This window comes from Orycteropus afer, unplaced genomic scaffold (assembly GCF_000298275.1).
Source record: "Orycteropus afer afer isolate SDZICR_OR568_19922 unplaced genomic scaffold, OryAfe1.0 scaffold00032, whole genome shotgun sequence".
Lineage (NCBI taxonomy): Eukaryota > Metazoa > Chordata > Mammalia > Tubulidentata > Orycteropodidae > Orycteropus > Orycteropus afer.
Genome location: NW_006921619.1, coordinates 5837543 through 5848247, shown reverse-complemented (window position 1 = coordinate 5848247; position 10705 = coordinate 5837543). Strand labels below are relative to the sequence as shown.

Sequence of the window (10705 nt, the reverse complement as noted above, 5' to 3'; positions counted from 1 at the left end):
GTCAATATAGCACTGTAACTATTTTTGAATTATGTGAAGCAAAATTTTACTTGTGTATGGTATTAATGGGAGCTCTGGTAGCATAGTGGCTAAAGGCACTTGACTGCTAACCAGAAGGCTGGCGGTTCAAACCCCCCAGCCACTCCTCGGAAGGAAGATGGGGCAATCTACTTCCGTAGTGATACTGCCTTGGAAACCCAAGGAGGGGTCGCCGTGAGTCGGGTCCGACTCCACGGCACATAACAACAACAAGTGACAGTGGATCATCATACACATACATCTTCATCCTTGTCTTCACAATGAGCAGTCTGAGGAGGAAAAGGATGGGGAGGAGTTGTCTGTGCTGCCTTGGGGTGGTACAGGTGGAAGAGGTGGAAGGGGAGGAAGGAGAGGAAGGCACATTTGATGTAACTTTACAGAGATACATAGTAATTTCTGTTGGACTTTTTCAGCTTTTTCATTTCTCTAAAAATGTTTCTATCTACTACCAACCCTTTTTCCATTGTTTACTCTAGTTTCAGTGCCTGTATCATAAAAGGGTCCATATCATAAAAGAAGTTAAAAGCAGTCTTGAATAATCACAACTCTTCAGCCAGATGGTCTAATGTCAGTTTGTTTTCTGATACTGCTTTTTCTGTCTTCTTCCTCATCGTCTGACACTGGTTTGGAGGCACTAACCTCCATCAAGTCATCTTCTGTAAATTCCTCTTGTCTGTTAGCTTAGTTTTTTTTGCTTTCTTTTTAATTGTGATTCGGGTGAAAGTTTACAGAGCAAATTGGTTTTCCATTCAACAATTCATACACATTTTGTTGTGTGATATTCACTGCAATCTCCACAATGCAGCAGCACTCTCCACAATGCAGCAGCACTCTTTGTACTTCTCCCATGTTTACTGTTTCCCTTTGTCCTTCTTTCCTATCCTTTGCTGCCTTCTGATCTCATATGGTTGACTGTTCTAATGAGTTCACCTTAGAAGCCTGTCTATCATTTGGATGAAAGTTGAGCCATGGAAGTGAGTTCCAGGCTTCAAGGGTCTAAGAGCCCTAGGCTCACCACCAATCTCTACCAGACCAGTAAGCATGCTCTTTTTATGATTTTGAGATTTGGTCCACATTTTCTCCTACGCTATCCTAATCCTCCTCCTGTGATCCCTTTCAGATTATCATCTATTTCTTCTAGTCTCAGGGTTGTGGAGGCTGGGGTTCACTTGGTCCATTAGTCCTTCGGACTAATTGTTTCCTTGTGTCTTTGAATCTTCACTCTTCTTTGTTCCGGACAGGAAGAGACCCATCATTACATCTAGATGGCCACTCAGAAGCTTTTAAGACAGCAGTTACTACTCACCAAAGTGGGATGTAGAACACTGTCTTTGTGGACTATGTTACACCAACTGAACCTCTAAGACTATGGTCCTGTGCCCCCATGTCTATTAGCGCTTTAATTTCTCTAAGATACATATCTTGAAACCTTTCACCCCTCACTTTTTTCTGCCACATCCACAAGCTCCTTCATGATTTCCTTGGTTGGCTATGTTGTAAATCCTGTGAAGTTATGTGCGATATCTGGACACAGTTTTCTCCAGAAGAAATTTACTGTTTTAGGCTTGATGGTTTTCCTGGCTTTTTCAATAATAATGATGGCATTTTCAATGGTGTAATCCTTCTAGACTTTCATGATATTCTTTCTATCAGGGTTCTCTTCCACAGAGTTGAAATACCATGTTAAAGAGCCTTGAAGGTCTCTATGACTCTGTGATTTAGAGGCTGAATTAGAGACGGTGTGTTGGGGGTAAACAGACCATTTTAACACCTTCAATGCTGAACTCATTGGATTCTAGGTGGCCAGGGACATTGTCTAGTATCAAAAGAATTTTAAAATGCAGTCCCTTCCTGGAGCTACCAGAAGCTGAAGGAGACAAGGAAAGATCTTCCACAGGGACTTCTGAGAGAAAAAGGCCTTGGTGGTGCTCTGAGAATTTGACTTCTGGCCTCTGGAACTGTGAAACAATAAATCTCTGTTATTTTAAGGGGAAAAAAAAAAAAAAAAAAGGCAGTCCTTTACTGCCAAGGTACTTCTTGACTTCAGGGGTAACGGATCAATGGAACCAATTCAGAAAAAGGGTTCTTGTTGTCCAAGCCTTCATGTACAACCAAAAGACTGGCAGCTGAGTTTATCCTTTACCTTTAAGGCTCAGGATTTAGCAGCTTTACAAATAAGGGTAGTCTGATCATAAACCCGACTACATTTGCACAGAACTATAGTAGAGTCACCCTATCCTTTCCTGCCTTAAATTCTGGTGCTCACTTTTGTTCTTTATTAATAAATGTGCTTTGTGGTATTTTTTCGCAGAATAGGGCACTTTCGTCTGCATTAAAAACGTGTTCAGGCAGATAGTTTTTCTCTTCAATGATTTTCTTAATAGCACCTGAAAACTCGTGTTCTGCTGCTTAGTTGGGAGAAGCTATTTCTACATCTTGACATTTTTTAAGCCAGACCTTTTTCTACAATTGTCAAACCATCCTTTGCTGGCATTAAATTCTCTAGCCGTAGATCTTTCACCTTCCTTTTACTTTAAGTTGCCGTATTAAGACTTCACCTTTTCTAAAATCATGTTAGAGTCTATAAATACACCTTTATGATGGCAATCCTGCACCTACACAAAAGCTGCATTTTTAATACACAATAAAAAGGTATTTTGCAAAAAGTGCAAGGTTTTCATGCCTGCTGGCACAGGTGCAGTGACAGCTTCACAAACTTCCTTTTCTTTTTTTACAATGGTCTTCATGCTGGATTAATTTACCTTGAAATGGTGGAGAACTGCAGCCAAAGACCTCAATCTATGGTACATTATAAAGCAATTCAATTTTTTCTTGTAATGTCATGACTTTCTCTGCTTCTTGGGTGCACTTCCATTATCACTAGTGGCATTGTGTATGGGTCTCCTGGTGTTATTCAAGTCTTATGGTATTGCAGTAAACAAAAAAAAGTATGTGAGAAACATAGAGATGACTTTCACTTTCCATACAGCAGTTCACATATACTTTGTCTCATGACACTGACTACAATTTATCACAATGCAATAGCTCTCCTCCCACTTCCTCCCGATAATTACCTCTTCCCTATGTCCATCCCTCCATGCACTCCTGCCCCCTGAGCTGTCTCCCGGTGCATAAGCAGCCCTTGTTTCTTCCATGACTGTTCTCTCCAAGGAGTGTATCTACCTCAGGTAAATGTTCAACTCATAGGTCTGTCTATTGTTTGGCTGGAAGCTACAGGTGTGGGTTCAATACCAGACCTGAAGGGCAACTAGGGGCCATAGTCTCAGTGGTTCCACCAGGTTCTATCAGACCAGTAAACCTGGTCTCCCTCCACCCCCAAAATGGTTTTGAGTTTTTTCCACATTGTTCTCCCTCTCTATCCAGGATCTCCTACACAGATTCCCCTCCGAGTGGTTGACAGTGATAGCCAGATACCATCTAGTTCTCCTCGTCTCACAGTCGTATAGGCTGTGGATTGCATGGTGTACCAGTCACTAGGACTAAGTCTTTCCATGAATCTTTAGTTTTCTTCATTCTTCTTTGCTCTGGATGAGGAGAGACCCATCACTGCATCTAGATGTCTGCTTACAAGCTTTTAAGATCCCAGGCACTACTCGCTAAAGTAGGAGGCGGAACAATGTTTTGTATAGTATGTTATGCCAATTGAGCTTGATGTCCCCTGTGACTACGGTCCTGAGCCCACAGTTCAACTACTCAGTCACTCTGGGTAGCTGGCTGTGACCAAGAAATGACTACAACCTTGTCTCTTGTCAGCTCTACTATACACTTGAAAATTCAGATCATACAAATACAGACCACTGTCTGCCAACTCTATACATGGTCTTGGGTACATTCCCTGCTTCATAGACATACCTAATAATTCAGCCTGTCCACCCATCTGTCCACTCGTATACCCATGTTTGCCTTCACTGACAATGAAGTACTGTTATGTACAAAAGGGTTCATCTTTGTTGTCTGTACCTCCCAATGCCTTCCTCTTCCTCAATGCCACCATGTTGATCACTCACATTTGGTATATTGCCCTTCTCTTCACCCAAATCAATACTTATCTCTACCTATCTAACAGTGTTCCCTCCCTTCCCCTCCCACCCCTGGTAATCAACAAGGAAAATTTCCTTCCATAGTTAAATCATTCCTTGACTTTTACAGTAACAGACTAATACAATATTTGTCCTTCTGTGACTGACTTATTTCACTCAGCATAATGTCCTCCAAGTTCATCCACATTATGTGGTGTTTTACAGATTCTACATATTATTCTTTAGGGTTGCATAGTATTCCATTGTGTGTATGTACCAAAGTTTGGTTATCCATTCCTCAGTTGATAGACACCTAGGTTGTTTCCATCTTTTGGTTATTGTAAATAGTGCTGTGATGAACATGGATGTGCGTATGTCTGTTCTTGTCCTGGCTCTCCGTTCTTTAGGATATATACCTAGTAATGGAATGGCTGGGTCAAATGGTATTTCTAATTCCATCTTTTTAAGGAATTTACAAACTGCTTTCCACAATGGTTGTACCATTTTACAATCTCACCAGCAGTGTGCAAGAGTCCCAATCTCTCCACATCCTCGCCAGCATTTGTTATTTTCTGTCTTGTTGAACTTTGCTACTAGTGCTGGAACAAGATGGTATCTCAATGTTGTTTTGACTTGCATCTCTCTAATGGCTAATGATCGTGAGCAATTCTTCTTATATTTGCTGGCCGCTTGAATATCCTCCTTGGTGAAGTATCTATTCATGTCTTCTGCCCATTTTCTAATTGGATTATTTGTCTTCTTTTTAGTGAGGTGTTGGAGTTTTCTATAAATTCTAGAGATAAGTCCCTTGTCAGGTATGTCATTGCCAAATAATTTTTTCCCATCTGTAGGTTCTCTTTTCACTCTTTTGGAGAAGTCTTTGGAAGCACATAAAAATTTGGTTTTTAGAAGGCCCCATTCATCTAGTTTTCTTCTGCTGTTTGTGCATTCTGGGTTATGCTTGATAGTCTATTTATGCCATATATTGTTGTTGTTGTTGTTGTTGTTATATGCCGTCGAGTCGGCCCCGACTCATAGCCATATATTGTTGTTGTTGTTATTTGCCATCGAGTTGGCCCCGACTCATAGCGACCCCTCCTTGGGCTTCCAAGGCAGTATCACTACGGAAGTAGGAATGCCCAACCTTCCTTCCGAGGAGTGGCTGGTGGGTTTGAACCGCTAGCCTTCTGGTTAGCAGTCAAGTGCCTTAGGCACTATGCTACCAGAGCTCCTTAGCCATATATTAGGACCCCTAAATTCACCCCTAGGTTTTCCTTGAGGAACTCTATAGTTTCAGGTTTCACATTTAAGTCTTTGATCCATCTGGAGGTAGTTTTTGTGTATGGTGTGAGGTACAGATCTTGTTTCATTTTTCTACAAACGGATATCCGGTTTTGTCAGCACCATTTATTAAACAAACATTCTCTTCCCCATTTAATGGATTTTGGCCCTCTGTCAAGGATCAGTTTAACACAGATTGAGGGATCTACTTCTGGGTTCTCAATTCTATTCCACTGGTCTATGTGGCTATCACTATACCAATACCAGGCAGTTATGACTATGTGGCTGTACAGTACGTTTTGAGATCTGGCAGTATGAGACCTCCTACTTTGTTCTTCTTCTTCAATAGTGCTTTGCATATCTGAGGTCTCTTTCCTTTCCATATAAAGTTAGTGATTGGTTTTTCCATATCCTTAAAAACTGTTGATGGGATCTGGATTGGGATTGCATTGAATGCACAGATTGCTTTGAGTAGAACTGATATTTCCACAATGTTCAATCTTCCTATCCACGAGCATAGGATGTTCTTCATTTATTTAATCTCTTATGGTTTCCTGAAGTTGGTTTTTATACTTTTCTTTGCATAGGTTTTTTGTGTCCCTGGTAAGATTTAATCCCAAGGATTTTATTTTTCTGGCAGCTATTGGAAATGGTATTGATTTCCTTATTTCTTTTTCAACAATCTCTTTGCTGGTGTAGAAGAATCCAACTGATTTCTGCATGTTCATCTTCTATCCTGCCATGATGGTAAATCTCTCAATCAGTTCCAGCAGATTTTTGGACAGAGTCCCTTGGGTTTTCTAGGTATAGGATCATATCATCAGCAAACAGGGATAGTTTGAATTCATCCTCACCAATATGGATGCCTCTGATTTCCCTTTCTTGCCTTATTGTCCTGGCTAGGACTTCCAGTACAATGTTGAATAGAAGTGGTGATAAGGGCATCCTTGTCTGGTTCCTGTTCACAAAGGAAATGGTTTGTCTCTCTCCATTGAGAAAAATGTTGGCTGCTGGTTTTGCATAGATGCCCTTTACTATGTTGAGGAATGTCCCCTCTATTCTTATTTTTCTGAGAGTTTTGACCAGGAAGAAATAACACAGGTTATTTCTTTTGATTGTATCCCATGTGAACCTTAGGCTTTCTTCATTTTGTTTTGATCTTTTTTCTGATTGATCCCTTTCCAAAGAAGTATTCAGGTATTTGTCTTCAATCTCATTAATTCTATCTTCTACTGCATCAATTCCACTCCTTTGCCCTTTCAATGTGTTATCTATTTCTGACAAATTAGTATTAATCTTCTGGATTTCTATCTGTAGATTTAGAATCATTCTAATTTTTCATTTATTTTGTCATTCTGTTCTTGTATTTTCTTTCAAAATTTTTCTAGGCTTTCGTCTGTGTTTTCCCGGGTCTGTCTCTCAATCCTTTGAAGATACCTAAATATCATTCTTTTGAATTCCTTATCAGAGAGTTCCAATGCTGCTTGTTTCTCAGGGATGTGTCCTGGGTCTGTATCCTGCTCCCTTGTTTCTACCACTTTATCTTGCTTCTTTGTGTGGACTGTGATGTCTGTTGTCTCTGAGCCATTGTGATGTTGTATTTAGATCTCTGTGAACTGTTTGTAAAAAGCAGTTAAGGGTTAGGCAGGCTCTTCTTGGTGGTTATCGCTGGCCCACTGGTGGAGAAGAAGTTGTGGCTCTCACTCAGTAGCTGGAGCTGCAGGAGGTGTGGGTATAGTTGTTTCTTATGGGGACTGTTGCTGTCTCCCACTCAGACAAAAATAATAACTGAATAACTATCAAAAAGTAAAAGCAAATGTACAAAAAACACACTGTGTAATCACACAGGAACAGTAACCAAAAAAGGGAAAAAGAAAAAAAGAAAAACTGAAAACTAGAACGTGAGAAAGGAAGAATAAAGAATAATAATAAAAAGGACAAAAGCAATATTAATAGTACTAGTTTTAAAACAGACAAAAACAACCAAACTAAAAAATAAATAAAGAAAAAAATCGGGGTAGGGCACCCAGGCTCCGCCCGAGCACACAGACTAGGATGGAATTCCTGCCAGCTTAGAAAGTGGGTGGGAGTGAGGGATGGCCACAAATCTGTTCACCAAGAGGCTGTAGGGTATAAGAGTAACAAGGAGAGTGTTGCACCTTTCCAGTCATCTACGTCTGGAATGTTCTTGTGGTTTTCAGCAAGTGGAGCCTGTTCTTAAGTCCCTGGAATCTGGGAGTGTGCTGTCACTTTAAATGTCCAAAATGGTCAAACCGCTTGTAAACATTGAAAATGGCTGCGCCCTCCAGACAGGCAAAAGTCCACAGATCAGCCCACCTTCCTCTTCGCTGCTTTCCCTTTTAATCACCAGCCACTAGAGCAGTCCTCCATGCAGTTCCTGGACAGCAGGGCTGATTTTTAGGTTAATTCTTAGGTCGTGACACCACTTGGCAATATGCAAGCTGTGTGTGCCATCAGGACTACTGCCAGACCACAGCTCCATATATCTCCTTTTTGGTGTTTTCATGCAAATTCTTCTGGTAGTTGGAGTTTAGTCCACTTCTATATCCTTCGTGTCAAAGCTCGGGGGTCCAGGATTATCTTCTGTATCTCTGTTAACAAGTTACCCCTTTCTTTGTTGAAAAGGGCCTGTGAAGTCTTTCTGCCTATTGCACCATCTTACCAGAAATTCTCAGAGATCATTTTTTACTGTGACACACAACTTACTGGAGATATGAAGCACTCCCTCAGAGACAATTAGCATCTGTTTTAAACAGATACAATAGAAACAGGAAGTGGCTACAAAATAATTACAGTAGTATAGTATGTACTACAATTAATTTTATGCAGTTATGATTTAATATTGCATCTTCATGTTTGTTTACATTTGTCTTGACTATGAATGGGCCATCAAACTCTGTAAGTATTTATGTGTTTAAAAGTTTTGATAAATTTAAACATTTTATAATAGATATATGGGAGCTCTGGTAGAGTAGTGGCTAAGGCACTTGACTGCTAACCAGAAGGCTGGCGGTTCAAACCCACTAGCCACTCCTCGGAAGGAAGGTTGGGCAATCCTACTTCTGTAGTGATAATGCCTTGGAAACCCAAGGAGGGGTCGCTATGAGTCAGGGCTGACTCGATGGCACATAACAACAACAACATGTATATATTTTATTTATAAAATAGACTAGTATTTACATATATTTTAGCCATTCATGACATACCCTTTTCTTAATTTTCATAAATTTCTAGTTATGTGGCTCATTTTTGAGTTTTTTCAAATTGTCACAAATCTCCAAAAATTTTTCCAGTATTTTTATTGAAAAAAATCTTACCTGTTCAAATCTGTGCTGTTCAAGGGTCAAGTGTATTTTCATCAAAAGAAGAGAAAAAAAAAATCCTTTGAACTTCAACTGAGGAAAGTAAGATGATTTCTTTGCTATTACACAGTGGTCTGTACTTGTCATGTCATTTTCATATTCCCATAAATCTAAGTATATGATAATCTGCTTCATCTCTTCAGTGTAAATGTTCATGGTGATCTTATCAGTGGGATTACAACTGAGTTTCCACAGGATGTCTGCCCAACTCCCACCCTCCTATAAGGGCTGCTAATTCTGCCAGGACAACTGGGGCTACGAAGCAAATTATATACTCTTGCTAACAACGGGCAGCAATACAGCAGATTTCATCTTTGGAGGTCTTGAAAATCTTGTATTTCTACAAAGTGAATGACAATGAATGTGAGAGGAGAGATTACAGGTACCAGAATAAACCAGAACTGGGCTTGTCTACTGCCTTACCACCTTCAGCTATGTGATCTTGAGCAAGTTACTATATGCTGCTTTATCTTCAGGTTTCTCACCTGTAAAATGGAGATGATACCACCATCCACAGAAATTGTGATTAAATAAGAGACTAAATGTAATGGGCCTGAATAGGGTCTGGTATGTTATAGGCAAATGATAATTTTTTTTTCCTTATGAATAAACATTAAAATTACTTCAGTTTAATTATATACGAAACAGGTTTATGATTTATATATAAACCAAATGTAAAAATTCCTTCTTTTTAAATCAAACTCAGTGAAAACAATAAAAGACGAACTCGTTGATGAAGATCCTGTGAATTCTAAAACCCTCAAAAATGAACTATTTAGATCTCTAGCTAAAATGTCAAAAGATAACCAACTGCTGTGTTAGTATTAATTTATAATGTAATACCCAAATGATTTAAGTTGAATCAATATCCAAGTAGTTCACAGTTTAAAAAGAAATTCACCTATATATTCACTATAACTGTCTTACTTTTTGCAGTGATTAATGGGATCTTCTTCACTATTGCTGTTAAGAGTTGCTGGATAGTTTCTAAATGGTCGATTCTGAGAAGAATAAAAGAAAAGAAAATTAAGGTAATCAATTAAATACAAGTAGCAGCTTCTAGCCACACACACACACACACACACATACACATTTATGTATATGTTTCCTCTTTCTGGGGAATTATTAACCAATTATATTGGTGTGTCCTTCCTTTCATATTTCATAGTCTTCTTTATAAATGAAGCATGTTTTAAGCTTAAAAAGAAAGCATCAAGATTCAACAAACAGAAGAGACCCTAGGAATGGTAAATTATGCAAGTGTCATAGGCATTCTGTTTTGAAATTAAATAGCAACATAAATTTTATGCAGAATGACTACAACTACAGCAAAAACTCCTATCAAACAAAGGTGTATTTTAAGGGTTATTACAGTTCATGCCACCATTATCATGTTGAAGTGGCTAAGCTTTTACTGTTTCCAGCAGTCTGAGAAGCCTATGGTCAGAGGTTAAGTTCTCCACTTGGAAATCAGAAAATCTCAGGAAGCATTTTTTATAAGAAGGAATGAGTATATATGGCTTATTAAAAGGCAGCTGTGTAGGAGTAAGCAGGTATGTGGATAATCAGACACAAAATGTGTACATACACCTGAGTAATTACATCATGAGAAATTTCGTATCTCAGGGTTCGGCAAAGAAAGTGCATGTTGGCAAACTTGGCTATCAGGTGATCTGTAATCTCACCTGAGGCTTCTAAGTAAAGCAACAAATGCAGTACCATCCCTAAGTCATATCAATGTTTAAAATGAAGATTCTTTAGCTATGCATCAGGTGGTAATAGTTGTTCACTACATACGAACTGAACGTCTCCACTCATTAAGGGGGTTACATATAACTCTATACAAACTCAGCTGTCACACGTATGTTGTTGTTGTTGTTAAGTGCCATCGAGTCGTTTCCGACTCATAGCAACCCCATGCACAGCAGAACGAAACACTGCCCGATCCTGCGCCAGCCCCAC

General features: G+C 39.4%; 1 protein-coding gene across 1 annotated transcript in view; it reads right to left on the bottom strand.

The window, feature by feature from the left end:
• YEATS2 (YEATS domain containing 2) overlaps window positions 1-10705 on the bottom strand; it is a 163253-nt gene that overhangs the window by 8960 nt on the left and 143588 nt on the right. The window contains exon 24 of the mRNA XM_007935911.2: window positions 9671-9744. Coding sequence (XP_007934102.1) covers window positions 9671-9744 — 74 coding nt within the window. The remainder of the gene's footprint in view (window positions 1-9670; window positions 9745-10705) is intronic.